This window comes from Oryx dammah, unplaced genomic scaffold (genome assembly GCF_014754425.2).
Source record: "Oryx dammah isolate SB20612 unplaced genomic scaffold, SCBI_Odam_1.1 HiC_scaffold_11, whole genome shotgun sequence".
NCBI lineage: Eukaryota > Metazoa > Chordata > Mammalia > Artiodactyla > Bovidae > Oryx > Oryx dammah.
In genome coordinates, this window is record NW_024070195.1 from 21811296 (window position 1) to 21829165 (window position 17870).

The 17870-nt window shown below is 43.4% G+C and overlaps 1 protein-coding gene and 2 non-coding genes across 3 annotated transcripts; all 3 read right to left on the reverse strand.

Annotated features, from left to right (window-relative positions):
- Positions 1–1445: 1445 nt before the first annotated feature.
- Positions 1446–1519, reverse strand: TRNAT-CGU. The gene has a single exon. It is a non-coding gene; the product is annotated as a tRNA-Thr (tRNA).
- Positions 1520–2026: 507 nt separating this feature from the next.
- On the reverse strand, positions 2027–2098 carry TRNAA-AGC. The gene has a single exon. It is a non-coding gene; the product is annotated as a tRNA-Ala (tRNA).
- Positions 2099–10811: 8713 nt separating this feature from the next.
- On the reverse strand, positions 10812–17574 carry GPX6 (glutathione peroxidase 6). The gene is made up of 5 exons (XM_040250071.1): positions 17488–17574; positions 15007–15160; positions 13055–13172; positions 11784–11883; positions 10812–11018 (listed from the first exon to the last, which is right to left on the reverse strand). The coding sequence occupies exons 1-5, from the start codon at positions 17572–17574 to the stop codon at positions 10812–10814; spliced, it is 666 nt and encodes a 221-aa protein (XP_040106005.1).
- Between the last annotated feature and the right edge of the window lie 296 nt (positions 17575–17870).

Here is a 17870-nt window from a genome sequence, read left to right on the forward strand (position 1 = left end):
TCCTCTGTCCATGGGATTCTCCAGGCAAGAATACTGGAGTGGGTTGCCATTTCCTTCTCAAAATGAACAGAAGTGAGACCCAGGCATTGTTGGGGGGAGGGGCATCAGTTTTCTATTTAATATTGCTACTCAAGTTCTTAGAGTAATAATAGTAGCTACTTTGTAACTATTTCTCATTAAAAAGTTAAAAAATTATATTTTAACATGTCAGTGATTTTATTAAAGAACAGATGACACTCTGGTTAGTCCAGCTCTCACATATGCTGTCCTCATACTTTTACATTGCTTTATTCTTCTCCACAGATTTCATCAGTATCTTATATGCTTACTTATTTTATATATTAACTTCTTTATTTTTCATGTCACCCCCAGCAGAATGTGAGATCCATGACAGCAGTGCTTCTTGTTAGCTTTGTTTGCTACTCTATTTCCTGCCCTTAGAAATATTCCTCGGGTAGTTACTGGAGGCAGGGATGAGGGGTGGCAGACAAAATGAGTGAACGTGGTCAAAAAGTACAAACTTCCATTTATGAGATAAATAAGTCCTGGGGATGTAATGCACAGGTTGGTGACTATAGTTAACAATATTGAATTGCATATTTAAAAGTTGCTAAGACAGTAGATCTTAAAAGTTCCCATAATATGGGAAAAAATGTAACTGAAAATAAAAGGAAAGACAGACAGAAATATGCCTGGTATATAAAAAACCAGCAGCTTACATTGTTGAATTAATTGATGAATCAATAGGAGACAAAAAGACAAGGAAGCTCCGTAAGTCTCTAGGGCTGAATCTAAGTTTCTTTAGATATCTGGCAGAATTCTCCAGCTTGCTCTTTTCACAACGACTTTGTCCTAGCTCTAGGGTGTTTGTATCTAGGACATTTTTCCTTCCAGTTGATCATCATTCCTGAAATACTCTAATGTTTTCCTTAAGAGAGATAGCATGGGAATATACTATTCTTCCTCATGTTCCCTTCAAAATGTCAAGCACGACCCTGCAAACATCCTAATTTTCCTTTGTAGCTAGTAATAGATTCATTGTTCATTACCTTATTTAATGAAATCAATTGTAGAGCTAGAGATTGTTAAAGTCTAGAGAGATTTATACATATTTTCTGTCTGGATAGTTTAAACAGTAACACACTGTAGGTGATCAAAAACATTTTACCACAGTTTAATGCAAAACCTATTTGAAAAGTGATTGAGATATAAAGTCACATGCAGTATTAGGTGGTTTGCATTTGAATTGTCATCTCCTAAGAATTTACTTCTTTTTAAAAATAAGGATTCTGAAGCAGTTGCAATGAAACAAGCTGTAACGTATCTGATAGAGTTCTAGGGCTGTTAACTTTGGTTGAGAATTTGTGGGGGATCAGTAAGAAGACACAGTTAACTAGCCAAAATAAAATTTTCAGGAATTTGCCGTACCTTCGAGCAAAAAGGTGAGGCCCTACTGGGAGTCGAACCCAGGATCTCCTGTTTACGAGACAGGCGCTTTAACCAACTAAGCCATAGAGCCACCTGAGCATCTATAGAAGAGTTAAATCTACCTCATTTTACTTTGCTCCAGTAGGGAGCAGGGGTCGGGGGAGCCTAAAGGGGGAAAAAAAAAAAAAGACTACAGTACCCTGTAGTTGGCTCTGAGATGAATTAAGAAAGTAGCATTGACATATATAAACACTATCATGCGTAAAGTGGGAAGTTGCTATATAACACAGGGAGTCCAGCCTGGAGCTCTGTTGTAACCTAGAAGGGTGGGGGATGGGAGATGGAAGGCTAGGGGGAAGGGAGGGAAGTTCCAGAAGGAGGGGATATGTATATAATTAGGACTGATTCGCATGGTTGTAGGGCAGAAACCAATAGAATATTGTAAAGCAACATTCTCCAATTACAAAAGTAAAAGATTGACAAATAAGTTTGAGCAAATCAGCACGAGTTATGAGTGACAAGTTTCAACAGGTAGGAAAAACGAAAAACCATTTTGAGTAGTACTGACGAATTGCTACACAAGAAGCCAAGTCCAAACTGGAGGTGCCGGGGATTGAACCCGGGGCCTCGTGCATGCTAAGCACGCGCTCTACCACTGAGCTACACCCCCTACAGTGTCACCTACTTTGTGGAAAATATTTAATGGCAATAGCTATCTGCCTTATTTTTCAAGAGCCCTAGCCTAGTGCAACTCAGCTCTGTTCTGGAGAATCTTGTCCATGCATTTGCCCTCCTCATATGAAGCTCTTGGCTCTACAAGAGTATGAAGAGCTAGAAACTAGAGTAACATCTATCGACTTGCAGTGGTTTATTCTGTTCTACTCTAGGGATATAGTTGATTAAAGGAAGATTCCTTACAACCTTAAAGAAGTAACTATTGCTTTGAAGACTACAAATTTAGAGCAATGTAGTAACAAAGTAACTAGGGAGGAAATTTGTAAACTAGGAAAGGTCAGTTAAGATTTTTGTTTTACAAGTCACTGATAAATTAGAAATCTGAACAACTTATTTCTAGACAAGATGATTGAATTACTGGGTGTGAGTGAGGAGGTGGCCAGTATAAAAAGATCCCCAGCTTTTTCTCTGAGGATGGTAAAGAGTAGTTATGATGTCTTTCAAAGACCTTGGGGACTTCCTGAGCTTAAGTTTGACTTGGGGGACCAGTGCCCAAACAAACTAGTCAGACACTTGTTGAATAAAAGTTCTAAAATCTCATGTATTTTGGCTAGAGTAAGACTCCATACAGTCATTGTGATTTCATTCATAGAAAAATCTAGGGCCATTTTGTGATCATCAATGTTGCCTGAAAGACTGGTGAGCTAGAAGATACAAGTAACCACAACATCTTAAAATAGGGCAATTATCTCTTGATTGCTGTCATGGCTCCATTGAATGGGCAGGAAACTTTGGGAGCAGTGACTGAACACCAGGAACTGATCACAGATTCTCTGCCTTGTAGAATATGGTGGGAGAAAGCTGCTGCTGCTGCTGCTAAGTCGCTTCAGTCGTGTCCAACTCTGTGCGACCCCATAGACAGCAGCCCACCAGGCTCCCCCGTCCCTGGGATTCTCCAGGCAAGAACACTGGAGTGGGTTGCCATTTCCTTCTCCAATGCATGAAAGTGAAAAGTGAAAGTGAAGTCGCTCAGTCGTGTCTGATTCCCAGCGACCCTATGGACTGCAGCCTACCAGGATCTTCTGTCCATGGGATTTTCCAGGCAAGAGTACTGGAGTGGAGAAATCTAAGGGAACAAAAATGTAGCCAATGGTTTCACTGGGATGATTTTTTCTTTCATTGAAATTACCTCAAAATCCCATGTTCTTCTCTAGAGAGAACATACATTGCTTTACCCATCAAACTAGAGGAACTGGGGTGAGTGTTTCAACTTTTTTCTTGTTTTATGCCATTTAATTGATTGGTTCCAAACTTTTTCTCAAATCTAGGATCAAGTACACTTGAACTAAATCAAGATGTCTTCTCCCAGTGAGTAATAGATGATGCTAACAAAGTAATGCTCAAAATCCTTCAAGCTAGGCTTCAGCAGTATATGAACTTCCAAAATTGAGGAAGTTCTGGAACTTCTGAAGAACTTCCAGATATAAAAACTGGATTTAGAAAAGGCAGAGGAACCAGAGATCATATTGCCAACGTCCGTTGGACCATAGAAAAAGTAAGGGAATTTCAAACAAAACATCTACTTCTGTTTCATTGACTACACTAAAACCTTTGTGTGGATCATGACCAACTGGAAAATTCTTCAAGAGATAGGGATACCAGACCACCTTACTTGCCTCCTGAGACACTTGTATGCAGGATAAGAAGCAACAGTTAGAACTGGACATGGAACAATGGACTGGTTCAAAATTGGGAAAGGAGTACATTGAGACTGTATATCATCACCATGTTTAAACTTATATGCAGAGTATTTATCATGCAAAATGCCAGGCTGGATGACTCACAAGCTGGAATCAAGAAATATCAACAAAAGCTATGGAAAAAATATAGCTTTGTCTATAGGGACCTTTGTTGGCAAGGTGATGTTTCTGCTTTTTAGCAGGTTTGGTATAGGTTTGTCGTAGCTTTTCTTCCAAGGAGCAAGTGTCTTTTAATCTCATGGCTGCAGTCACCATCCACAGTGATTGTGGAGCCCAAGAAAATAAAATCCTCAGGTATACAGATGATACCACTCATGCAGAAAGCAAAGAGGAACTAAAAGCCTCTTGATGAGAATGAAAGGAGAGTGAAATAGCTGTCTTAAAACTCAACATTCAAAAAACTAAGATTATGGCATCCAGTCCCATCACTTCATGGCAAATAAATGGGGAAAAAGTGGAAAAAGTAACAGATTTTATTTTCTTGAGCTCCAATATCACTGTGGATGGTGACTGCAGCCACAAAATTAAAAGATGCTTACTCCGTGGAAGAAAAGCTATGACAAACCTACAGTGTATATTAAAAAGCAGAGAAATCACTTCGTTAACAAAGGTCCCTGTGATCAAAGCTATGGTTTTTCCAGTAATCATGTACAGCTGTGAGGCAAAAGATTAACAACTGGATTGTTGTTTAAACGCTAGGTCCTGTTTGACTCTTTTTCGAACCCATGGACTGTAGCCCACCAGACTCTGTCCATGGGATTTCCCAGGCAAGAATACTGCGGTGGATTGGCATTTCCCAGGCAAGAATAGTGGGCTGGGTTGCCATAAAGAAGGCTGAGCCATGGAGAATTGATACTTAGGAATTCTGGTGCTGGAGAAGACTCTCAAGAGTCTCTTGGACTGCAAGGAGATCAAACTAGTCAATCCTAAAGGAAATCAACCTTGAATATTCATTGGAAGGACTGATGATGAAGCTGTAGCTCCAATACTTTGGCCACCTGATGAAAAGAGCCAACTCATCGGAAAAGACCCTGATGCTGGAGAAGGGCAAGAGGAGAAGCAGGTGACAGAGAATGAGATGGTTGGATGGTCGCATGGACTCAATGGACGTGAGTTCAAGCAAACTCCGGGAGATAGTGAAGGACAGGGAAGCCCGGAGAGCTGCAGTCCATGGGGTCGAAAAGAGTCGGGCACTACTTAGTCACTGAACAACAACTATCCGGTTGTTGGCTCAGTGGTAAAGAATCCTCCTGGCAATGCACCAGACGGGGATTCCATCCCTGGGTCGGGAAGATTACCTGGAGAAAGAAATGGCAACCGAGCCCACAATTCTTGCCTGGGAAATGCCAATCCACCGCAGTATTCTTGCCTGGGAAATCCCATGGACAGAGGAGTCTGGTGGGCTACAGTCCATGGGTTCGAAAAAGAGTCAAACAGGACCTAGCGTCTAAACAACAATCCAGTTGTTAATCTTTTGCCTTCCGAAACTATGCTGTACTATGCCAACTCCAGGGAGATGTTTCACTTTGTAGAACGTGTTGAAGGCAGAAAAATAGGACAGCAACAGTAATAGGTGGAGCATTAGACAAGGATATTTCTGTTATCCCAAGGAAAAGAGTCACAGAAAGTCGCGGCTAGGAAATAAGTGAGAACGACTATTAAAATATGTATTTTTTAAAAAATATATGTAATCTAAAAAAAAAAAAAAAACCTTCAAGGATTTGCAGGAAATAACGGACCATATGTGATAAAGTAACTCATTTGAGGTACCTGAAGGTGCCAGACTGGTGGGAGGAGGAACCTGCATCTTTCGGGTGGAGCCGAGGGGCTGGAACCCAAGGGCCATCTTCCTTCAGCTACAGGTGTCAGCCCGTGCAGGTTCTCTTCAAATCCCGCGCTGTCATTCTCAAGAGCACGGTCAAAATCTGTGGTGACACCTTTCCACCCGGAGCCTTTTGAGACGGGTGTGGAGGTGGGAGCGGGGATAGGGGTCGGCAGGAACCTCGGCAGCTTCCGCCTCAGGAAATTCGGTGAGCGCTTGAAAAAGTCCAACCCGGAAAAAGACTGTTCCCTTCAGTTCCCCCCGACTTCTTGTCCTCCTCCGTTTCTCTCGGACTCAGGTAGTCTTGAAAATCAGCTCGTAGAAAAGGTAACGCCTTCTCCCCTCTAAGCATCCCTGCACCCCGCGGTGAGCCCCTCCGCGTCCCCGGTGCCGTCCACCCTCGGTCGCATCCCCTCCCACCCCTGGGGGGCACGAGCAGAAAGCCGGCCTAGGGGGCGCTGCGCGCAGGTTCGTAGCTGCGCGTCCCCGGCAGGCCCCGTGTGCGTGGGAGAAGGGCCGTGGGAGTTGGGGCGGGTCTGGGGGCCCCCAGGACAGGCGGGAGCTGAGACGACTGAGCTGACGTGGGCAGGGAGGCCCGGGACAGGGGAGGAGAGACCCGAGGAGCGGTCCAGACTCCGTCCTTAAGGTGGGAACCCGCAGAGCCCGGGTGGGTACGAAGATGCGCATCACGGACCCCAGCCCTGACCTTTGGGAATTAAGGCCATGAACGTATTCCGCGAAAAAGGGCGTCTGTCGCACAGATGTTTCTTTCCATATCTTTTACAACAGGTTCTTTAAAAGGTCGGGCCTCGAATTCCAGGTGGTTAGAGATGAGGCAATGGCACCCCACTCCAGTACTCTTGCCTGGAAAATCCCGTGGACAGAGGAGCCTGGAAGGCTGCAGTCCGTGGGGTCGCTGAGGGTCGGACACGGCTGAGCGACTTCACTTTCACTTTCATGCATTGGAGAAGGAAATGGCAACCCACTCCAGTGTTCTTGCTGGAGAATCCCAGGGACGGGGGAGCCTAGTGGGCTGCCGTCTCTGGGGTCGCACAGAGTCGAACAGGACTGAAGCTACTTCGCAGCAGCAGCAGCAGCAGCCATGAGGGGGCTGGGAGTGGGGAGGAGAACTCGTCTGTTTTCCTGTTGCGGACAAGAAATGTAACTTCTTTTCGCTGACCCCTAAACTCCCCCGGCAAACCTGAGACTCTTCTCAGGGGCGTCGCAGTTCTAAAGCCAAGTTTCATTTATCCTCAGCTCCATCTTCTTCAGAGAATTTCCTTTAACCTAGGGGAGCCTGGTGGGCTGCCGTCTATGGGGTCGCAGAGTCGGACACGACTGAAGCGACTTAGCAGCAGCAGCAGCAGAGGAGCCGTCTCACATTGGTTATTCCTCTCGGGTTGGAGGGAGAGCCCATAGCTAATGATTGACGGACATGAGTTACAAAAGTCCATCTCTCTTCCTTCACGGTGGAAATAATTATAGTTCAATTTATCTGAAGCTAAACTCCATCAGAAATTGCATCCTTACATCTCTCTTTCCCCTATCCTATCTTTCTTCACTGATTCCCTTAGACTACTCTGTCAATAAATTATGTGTACCTGAATCCTAGTCTCAGCTTCTGTCTACTGGGACCTGAAGCCAAGTCAAGGAGTATTCATGAGATCACAGAATTCAATGTGCTGTGGAAGAGACTTAGGCTAGTCTTTATCAGGTTTGGGGAATCCAGCTTCCAGAACTACCGTGGGGACTTTCAAAGCCTAAGAATCACACAGTCCACAGGGAAAATACCACATCTCTGTAGTATCTCTCACGGGAGAGACTGTATTGGGGTCTTACTTCCAGGGATGGGCTGCTTAACAAACTGGGAAAGGACAGTTTGAGAAAGTCTGAGTCCTGGTTCTCTGGGACTTTAAACACTGTCCCCAGGGACTCTCCTCAAAGGTTCTGTGATTAGCAGAGCCTTACTGATTCTAGATGCCTGCTGGATGGTGTGTTCCGGTAATAGGTTCATGTGACAACACTGGTTTTAGAACAATTAGCTCAGGTCTTTCCATGATAGTACGAACCTCTGGTTCAAAAAAATAAAAAATTCACAGCAGTAGTAGTGCCAGTAATGAAAATGATGATCACCATGATAGTCACAGTCAAGTGTTAACTGCTGTAATAGACTAGAGTTCCTGAGACCCTCCTGGGCAGTCTGCCCCTCCCAGGGGCTTTCTCTGGGGCTAAGATCTGTTACATGGATTGGTGAGGAAGGGAGAAGTGGAAAGTTGTATCTCTTGATCTTTTCTTTTTATAAAGACTACCATCATTGTCATCAGAAGCAATATTCTGATCAGGACTGCTGCTTTCACACCTGTGTCTCACCTGCCCTCATGTCCCAGTGCAAGGGAATTTTTTTTTTTCATTTCTCTGGTCTTGGCTATCCCCTAAACAACCTCTCTTTTTTCTCTTCAGGGCCAGCCACTGGAGGGCATAAGGGGTATGACATCTGGACTTTCCAGAGCAGTGGCAGGATTGAGACCTCCTAGACACTCAAGTGTAACAGACTCAGGTCAAGCCACAGTTCTCTGCCTTCATCATTTTAGGTCTTCACTGTGGAACAGGGGATGTTGCTCCCCTGGGGCATCCACTTTTGTCCAACTAGTTTCCTGGTTTGGGCTGGACCAGTATCGTGAGAGGATTTTATACATTGTATCATCCCATCATCCTCACTAAGAAATGAAGCACACATTTTTCAACACCACTGGTAGCTGGTTCTATAATCCTGTCACTGCCCTAATAACACAGGGCCCAGTAAAAGATGTATGGGGTCTCAAATCCTGTGGGTTATGACCCAGGACAGGCTTCCCAGGTGGCTGAGTGGTAAAGAATCCCCCTGACAATGCAGGAGATGCAAGAGATGTGGGTTTGATCTCTGGATCAGGGAGTTCCCATAGAGTAAGAAGTGGCAACCCACTCCGGTATTCTTGCCTGGAAAATTCCATGGACAGAGGAGCTTGGTGGGCTACAGTTCATGAGGTCATAGATTCAGACATGTTCAAGGACATTCAGTTTTTTAAAATATATATAATTTTATTTATTTTTGGCTCTGCTGGGTCCATGTTGCTTCTAGGGCTTTTCTCTAGTTGTGGTAAGCAGGGACTACTCTAGTTGCAGGACCTGGGCTTCTCATTGCTGTGGCTTCTCTGGTTGGGGAACATGGGCTCTAGGGTGCCCAGGCTTTGGTAGGTGTGGGCTCCTGGGCTCTAGAGCACAGGCCTAATAGTTCTGGTGCGTTGGCTTAGTCACTCTGTGGCATGTGGGGGCATGTGAGATCCTCCTGGATCAGGGATCAAAGCTGTGTCTCCTGCATTGGCAGGTGGATTCTTTATACCACTGAACCACTAGGGAAGCCTCAGCTTTTTTTTTTTTTTTTTTTGGCGGTACTGGGTCTTAGCTGCGGCACACAAGATCTTCAATCTTTGTGGCAGCGTGTGGGCCCTTCAGTTGCAGCTTGTGGGATCTAGTTCCCGGACCAAGGATTGAACTCAGGCCCCCTATCTTGGTAGCACGGAGTCTTAGTCACTGGACCACAGGGAAGTCCTCCCTGCCCAGCTTTGTTTTTTTTAATCCATTTTTTTTTTCTTACTAGATTTTGAGTTCAAGAAGACAAAGCATCCAAATATTTTGAAAATATTTTCCATTTCTCGTGTGTCTATCATCTATGAATATTTAGAGTCTTAATCACTTTTGTGGTCATTTCTGGCTTAATCTGTCAATTTTCAAGTTGCTGTATAAAGATTAAGTCAGGGATCACATCTATTTAGGTACAAACCATATACTCACTGATATTTATATTTTGTGTACTTTTTAAAAAAAGACCCTTTAAAGTGCAAGTAGCTGTGTTAATAGTAATCTGTGAAAAGGGAAAGAAAAAAACACCTATTTTATTCTTCATACAATCTTTTCTTTCCTGTTTCTGATATTCTGAAATTTGTCTTCATATAAAGATTGAAGTTTAATTATAAAACAGCATGAGCTAGATAGGGCTTCTAGTATATTCTTGACTCCTCTGGTTAGAAGTGGGGTTTGGTATGCTTTTCTTCTACTTTTATGTGTTTTTAGATTTTTATTAGCGAGCAGAAATTATTTTTGTAAACAAAAATGTATGCATATTTGTTGAGAGAGAGAGAAGATTCAAGAAGGGACTCCCCAGGGGATCTGAATGAGGAAGTACAGGGGGCTGACTCCAAGAGTTCCGTGTTCATGTCACATCGGCCCTGTGCAGCCAGGCCCACCCAGTGATTTTGGATGAGCCAACAAAAGGTCTAGAGCACTTATGAGAAAAACAAAATACTTAAGAGCTAGGTGAGCTAGATACTTAAGGAAGCAGAAATAAAGTGAGAGGAAGAAGTGGTATGACTCCACACATAATATAGGACTGGAAAAACACCATGGGAGACCAGCTGCTGCAGAATTCTTTTTAATTTGAGACAGTGATAAGGATGAGTTTAAAGGGTGAGGAGAGAAACCCATCATTCCGAATGAAGGAACATCCCTGCCCAGGTGCCATGACCTGAATGCACTAAGGGACAGGCACCAAGGAAGGTTCTGGTTGGGTCCTGCCCACAGGGGCTTTGGGACCCACCATCATGGAGATGCCCCTCCGTTCATGTGAGATGAAGTTTCTGCTCTCACTCTGCTTTCAGAGATCCTACAAGAGAACTCAGGGTGTCAGGGAACTAAATGAAAACTAAGTAGGGAGAGGAAGAATTTAACAACAAATGCTTGTCTTGGAGGAGAGAAGAGACTATTACGGAGATGCTTAGAGTCTGGCTGCCAGTTTCTACTTTTCTTAAACCTTCAGCATTGGGAAAGGATGGATGTCAGGACTTCTGGATATTGCGTTTTTAGGGACATGGGTAGTCCCAATCTATAATATGATTTTCCTTTGGAATGGAGTGGAAAAAAGTTGATATTTTGAGATCAGAGAGTTGGGATACAGGTTTTCTTTTCCTTATTTGTCTCTCTCTCTCACACACACACACATATTTGGGCTGAACAGGATGGTTTGGTCAAAGATGGGATCCTTAAACATGTTCTTCAGATGGGAGGCAACTTCTGACGGTGTCTGGCCCCTCCTATTCACTTTTGAACTGCTTCAGGTACTCCAGCATGTCTGATTTAACTGTGCTGACTGAAGCCCGGTGGTACCAACGCATGACAGGGACACCATCAGGCCCCACTAGAAACTTCTCAAAGTTCCAGCGAATGTCATGGACCTTCATGGGCTCCCAGAAGAGCTGACTTGATGAGCCCAAAAGATCAGAGGTTGGAGGGCAGGAGTTCTGGAGCAGAGATAGAGAAATTGACAATGTTTTTTTCTGTTTCTGTGTGGTCTCGACTTATCCCCACCCCTAGAATGTCTACTCACCAGTGTGTATCTCAGTATATTAACTAATTGACATGCTCCTAATGAACCATAGACATTTCAATACATCATTACCAGTACAATCAACAACCAAGAGTTAGTATGATAGCAAATAGAAAAGTTTATTCCTTTCTCTGTTTCTCCCTCAATCCTATGATTATATCATAGTGCTTCAAAGAAAGACTATCTTCTGTTTTTTGGGTTTTTTTTTTTTTTTGGTAAGTCATAACACTTCTAAAGCCTCAGTTTCTTTAGCTAAAAAAAAGGGGGTCCTTCTGTTCTGGGTTTCTGTGGTTCTAATACTCTGTGACACTCTTTATTACCTATTTCTGTGTTTGTCTCCCTCATTAGATATGATTTCTTTCAAGGAAGAAATTATGCCCTATTAACATTTATTAACTCATTGTATAGCACAGTTCTTGCATATAACTAAAGATTTGATAAATGTTGAATAAATGAATCATTACCATTCAGTAAGGAAATTTAGTCTATATTAGAGCAATCATATTTATATGTTTCCATTACTTGAAGCTAAAGCTTCACAACAAATACTGCCACCATCCATGAACTTATCTGAGAATTTCTTTCCAAGGAGTCCAAACTCAATCCTAGACTTGAGCCCCATGCTTTCAGGGCATTGTTACCTACCTGACCAATTCTTGCCAGGTTTTTCCTTACTTACCTTCAGGAAGGTAAAGACCTTCTGTTCTTTTTCTCCATTCACATCCCCTTTCTCAAAGAGCTGAAAATTGGGAACAAAGCCACCACCTGGACGTACATACCTGCAATGAACCAGAACAATCCTGAGACCATTCAAATTAAGAAAAGGGTGGATAATAATGGCCACCACAATTTGGCCACAAAGTGAAATTAGAGATAAAGAAAGAGAGGTTGTAGACAGGGAAGATGAGGAAAGAGTGGTCCTTGGGAATCAGGACTTCATGCATATGCTTTAAGGAGCCAATAGAGAATTCCAAGAAAATTGGAAGCAGGATATTCCTCAGCCATAAAAAAGAATGAAATAATGACATTTACAGCAACATGGATGGATCTAGAGATTATCACAGTGAATTAAGTGAATTAAGTCAAACAAAAAGCCAAATATATGTTATCACTTATATATCGAATCTTCTAAAAATGGTACAAATAAACTTATTTACAAAACAGAAATAGAGTCACAGATGTGGAAAAGGATCCTATGGTTGTGTGCTCAGTTATCAGACTAAGTGCCGCCTCATGGACTCTAGCCCACCAGGCTCCTTTGTCCATGTAATTTTCCAGGCAAGTATACTGAGTCAGGTTGCCATTCCCTTCTGCAGGGGATCTTCCTGACCCAGGGATCAAACCCAGGTCTCCTGCATTGCAGACAGATTCTTTACTGTCTGAGCCACCAGGGAAGCCCAATGTTACCAAGGATAAACTGGGAGATTGGGATTGACATATACACACTACTATATATAAAATAGAAAAGTAATAAGGACCTGCTGTATAGCACCGGGAACTCTATTCAATACTCTGTAATGACCTATATGGGGAAAGGATCTAAAAGAGTGGATATATGTACATGTATAACTGATTCACTTTGCTATACATCTGAAATTAACACAATACTGTAAATCAACTATACTCCAATAAAAAGTATTTTAAAAGAAAATTGGAAAGCAATATTTTAAGGTTAAAATTCTTGATTCATTTCTATTTCCTAGGTTTTCTCCTTTTTCATGTGATTCTTTTTCATTAGATTTCCTGTAGTCTTATCATTAAACAACTCAAAGGTAGAGAGAATTGTTGAGCACTATCAGCAGGGCATAACTGAATTCAAGGCATCAAAATGATGTTCTTGAACCAGTTAATCTGTCAATCACCCCAGAAGTCTCCAGAATGAGAAACTCTAGGTGGAATGTGGAAGGAAAATTCTGACACAGTCTCGCAGGGTCCCAAGGAGGCACTTACTTGAGCCCCATAAGGATCTCTGAGTTCTTTGCTGGCTCTTGTTTTCCAAATTGGTTGCAGGGAAAGCCCAACACAACTACTCCGAAAGGCTTCAGCTCCTCCTGTAGTGCATTCAGTTCTGTAAGCAGAGGGAGAACAGCATGGATAGCTCTATCTTGAGCAGTAAAAGCAGTATCTGTCTATCTCATGAATAAGCTGAGGACTATGAAGGGAAGGGTTCAAGATCACAAAGTTGGAGGAAATAAAGCAAAAGGCTAGGACACAGATTTCCAGAACACATTGAAACAGCTGCCTTTTTTCTTGTGCAGAAGTTCCCATAAGTGGCTCCACTTCGTCATCCAATAGGAGCCCTTCTTTAAAAGCACAGATTGCTTAGACTGTTGTATTTGTGTGTGTTGGGGGCAGTCCCGTTTGATTCTGAAGGGAAGTCAGATTTGAATGCCATTGCCTTCCTTAGTTGATTGATCAAAAAATGTTTTAAGGGATGGCAAACAAAATGGACATTCTATCCCCATCCTCCCACCATCTGCCCGATGGTGACACAATGTTACACTCCAGTCACCCTCCCTGGAGCACTCTTTGGTGCTCTAACCTGGGAGTTATAGAGGGAATCAGAAAAATGCTAAGTCTAGCTCCAGAGCATTCTTTTTGTCAGTTCCAGTGACATAAATGCTGCCATTTCCCTGAAAGACTCTTTGGGATTCTAAAGCTACAAACTCCAAACTGCTGTTTCCCACTGTCAGGAAGCTTCCCAGTGTCTGTCTGGACTCGTGCCATTATTTCCAACTTCAGCGATTTTCAGTTCAGATTTACTGACTTCATGACCAGCACCAGCCAGTCCTAATCAGACTCAGCTCTATCTGCTGGCATCTCTTCTTAGCCTTCACTCCAATTAAACAGTGCATAGATGGTAACTACGTTTCCTCTTCTCTGCCCTTTGGAAGTGCCTGCAGAACCCAAGGGTATTTTTCCAGAGGCCCAAAGGTCCATCTTCTCTCCTGTTACCAGAAGTTACCAGTGAGAAAGATAAAATTAGCCCCTGAAAGCTAGATTCTGGCCTGGGAGTTATAGCTAGAGCTTGTTGTTCTCCTCTTGAACATAAACAGTTTCACAGATCAGTATCATACAAGTGATCTTTTACCAGACAAAACATGAACACTATTCAAATCACAAAAATGACCAAGTATCACCCTATTCTTACCAATCTAAGTGATTGCTGTTTGTTTATCCTTGCTTTATTCCTCCTACTCTGTAGATATGATTTATTAAGATACCAATCACTTCACTGTGCCCATTTCCTCATTTCCTGACAGCATCCAATCCAGAACCAAGCTTCAATCCCTTGACCCCCTCCCCAAATCACGTAACACAAGCTCAGATCCTCAAATAAGTCCTTTCTATTAGTAACATCTTCTTACTGAGAAGCCCCATGGTTCCCTACAGTATATGTTTTCCCTCAGAACATTGAGCAACAAACTCAAATACAGATACATTCCTGGTGGTCTTTGCTAAATATTTGGGAGAATCTTAGTTCTCAAATCCCGAGATAATTCTCCTAGCATTTCTAAGGAGCAGAGAAGTGGCAGGATGTAGGGGATAGAGTCACATGATCACCTACCTTCCCCCAGCCTCTTGTTTCCTCCCAATAACAAATTAGCAAAACCTTCTGGAGTTAGGACTTCCCTGGTGGCTCAGACGGTAGAGAGTCTGCCTACAATGCAGGAGATCCGGGTTTAATCCCTGGGTCAGGAAGATCTCCTAGAGAAGGAAATGGCAACCCACTCCAGTATTCTTGCCTGGAACATCCCATGGACGGAGGAGCCTGGTAAGCTACAGTCCATGGGATCACAAAGAGTTGGACACAACTGAGCGACTTCACTCTCACTTTCTGGAATTAGACTATGGCCATCTGACAAAGCTAGTTCCAAGAGAGTTGAAACATGAGTTCTTACCTGGATACTGAGCTGTCAAGCCTCAATAGGTGGCCACATTGACAAACAGGACATGCTTGCCCACATACTGCTTGAACTGGATATACTCCTCACCATTGAGGGTGAGGGCTCCATACTCATAGATGGTGCCTGTCACCCCCTTATAGCAATCCACCTGAAATATAACAAAAATAACGATAGTGATGTGATTACAAAGCAAATGATAATCTCTAACATCTGTGGACTTTTTGAAACTCTAAGAACTGAAGAGAATATTCCAAGTAATATTTTTAGTTACGGCTAATGCCACAACTGGGACTTTCCAGGTGGTTCAGTGGTAAAGAATCCACCTGCCAAGCAGGAGACTCGGGTTTGATCCCAAGAATGGTACGATCCCCTGGAGAAGAAAATGGCAACCCACTCCAATATTCTTGCCTTGGAAGTCCCATGGACAGAGGAGCCTGGTGGGCTATAGTCCGTGAGATCACAAAATTGGACACGACTTAGCGACTAAACAATGCCACAACTAGAATTTATATCTTTTAATTTAAAATCTTTTTTTGCAATGGTGGGACAAGCACTTTATAATCATCTTCCTATTCCTGGAATCTTAATACAATTTACTGCCATCCTCCGATTGACAATTTACAGTTTACCTGCACTCTCTTCCATATCCTAACACCCCATTCCAGTCATCAGATCTCTTCACAAATATTTTTAACAGATTTTGGCAGTTTCTCACAACAGAAATATGTTTTACATAAATTTCTCTTCCATATGTTCTCACATTGTAGTTTCCTTCCCCCAGAGCCCAGCAAATAACTTGTTTCTCCTCTAGATCCCAGAGGCATTTTCCAAAGCTTTGCCAGTAGGGGCTTATTGGTACCTACAAAAATTCATCCTCAGTGCCCTTTCTTATCTCTGTGTAAAATAGGAAGCAAAGGGAACAGACTTCCTACCTACAAGCATGGCAAGGGAAAAAAGCCGACAGGATCTGGAACAGAAAGCTAAAATGCCTCAACAACTTCTGGCTCTCTTTATCATGTATGGATGCCACCTTGTGAACTGGCATGTAGAATCCCAAAAATACTGCAGCTTGGAAGAGCCTGATGTTTGCTTCTTGGCTTTCAGTTCTGCTCCAATTTGCTTAGGTCTGTTTGAAGAGATCAGGATACCCTAAAACACAGTCTTTTACTCACAAGATAATATTCTACAGCAGAAATTCCGCACCCAATCAGGCAGCAGCTGCTGACACAGACCTGGATGGCCCTCAATGGATGCTTTTTTTTTTTTTTTTTTTAATTTCAGAGAAGGGAGATGATCTTACTACAGCTACCAGTCTTGATATTACATTTATAGTAGATTCATGTTATATACACCATTTTACGCTTCACATGAACCCAATAATAGAGCACTTGGAGTGTGGTTTGAGGACCTGCACAAGTATCATCTGAGAACAAATTAGAAAAGCAAATTTGGACTCTACTAAAACCTACTGTATCAGAAGCTTTGGAGGTGTGACCCAGTAACCTGTGCTTTAACAAACTTTCTAGGTGATACCTATGTGAGTTGAAATCTGGGGATCACTGCACTACAAGATAGGTTTTCTCCAACTTTTAGAGAGGAAAGAAAGGGGTCAATAAAAGATATCTAACTGGCTTAACGTCACAGTGAAGCTGTGTTTTTGAATGAATATGCCCGATTTTAAACTTAAAACTTGTTGCCTCAAGTCATTTACTTCAGTGGCCACTTTGCATCCTAAGACACACATACACACCTTTAACAGGGTGCTACTGACAGCAAATGTGGGCATTTTTCCTGGGGTTGTGGGGAGCATTGGGTGATTTGGAGCAGTACCAAGACTTAAAAGCAAAGATCTTACTCTGATCTCAGCTCTTGCCACATCACTTCCCCTGAAATTAAAATCAGCAAGCAACTCTCCTTGCCTTTTGCCTTTTATTATTCCCTGAAAGGAAAAAAAAAAAAAAAAGCCCCTCTTTCCCGACTCTGGAACTCCTTAGGGCACATTTCAGCACCAGCTTCTTTTTCCACCTGCCCAAGGGTTTCAGCTTCTCCAAGAGCTGCCAGTTCAGCCTCCTTCTCAATCCAGTTACTGCTTCACATCCCTGTTTCCTGGACCTGCAAGATTGCCCAGTGTTCCAGACCAGGGTGGAGGGGATGGGTTCTGGGCTATCCAGCGGCCACCAGGGGCAAGTGGCAAAACAGAATGCAGGCAGAGCAGCCTTTGTCCTTCATCCACTTTTCCACTTTCTGCCCAGTGACCCACCAGGCTAAGGGGAGATGATCCACGTAAAGACAGGCAGGTTAGGAAAGCCTCTGCCTCAGAGAACAGCAGTGGCAATGGCAGATGTCAGTTAGGAAAGGCTGGGGAGATGGATCTTGTCCTTCCTAGGAGAGAAGAAGGGAGAACTCCTAGCTTCCTTGGCAGCCTAGTTCGCCATCAGTGCTGGAATCCACCTGGGTTCCCTGCGGGACACTTACCTTCATCTGTTGCTGCTTCGGGGTCAGCTGAGCTAAGCTGACCAGGAACAGTGGGAAAAGACAGGAGGCCCAGAGCTGCAGGATCATGGCTTGAATTAGGAGTTCCAGGCAAGTCTCAGATCCCCAGGGATGTCAACCCCTTTTGAGCTCCCGGCAGGGACCAGTCTGAAGATTCGTCCTCCAATCACAGAGAAGTATTAACACACAGGCAAACCTCCCTCTACCCTGTGATCCCTCCCTCTTCCTCTTCCCTCTCCCCAACATCCACCTCCCCTCTCACTGTCCCGCCCCAGACCACCCTGAAGGCTCAGTGCATCCACTACCCACCCCACCACAGGCCACCCACTAGTGGTTCTGGCACCTGTATCCTAGCAGGTGAAGGT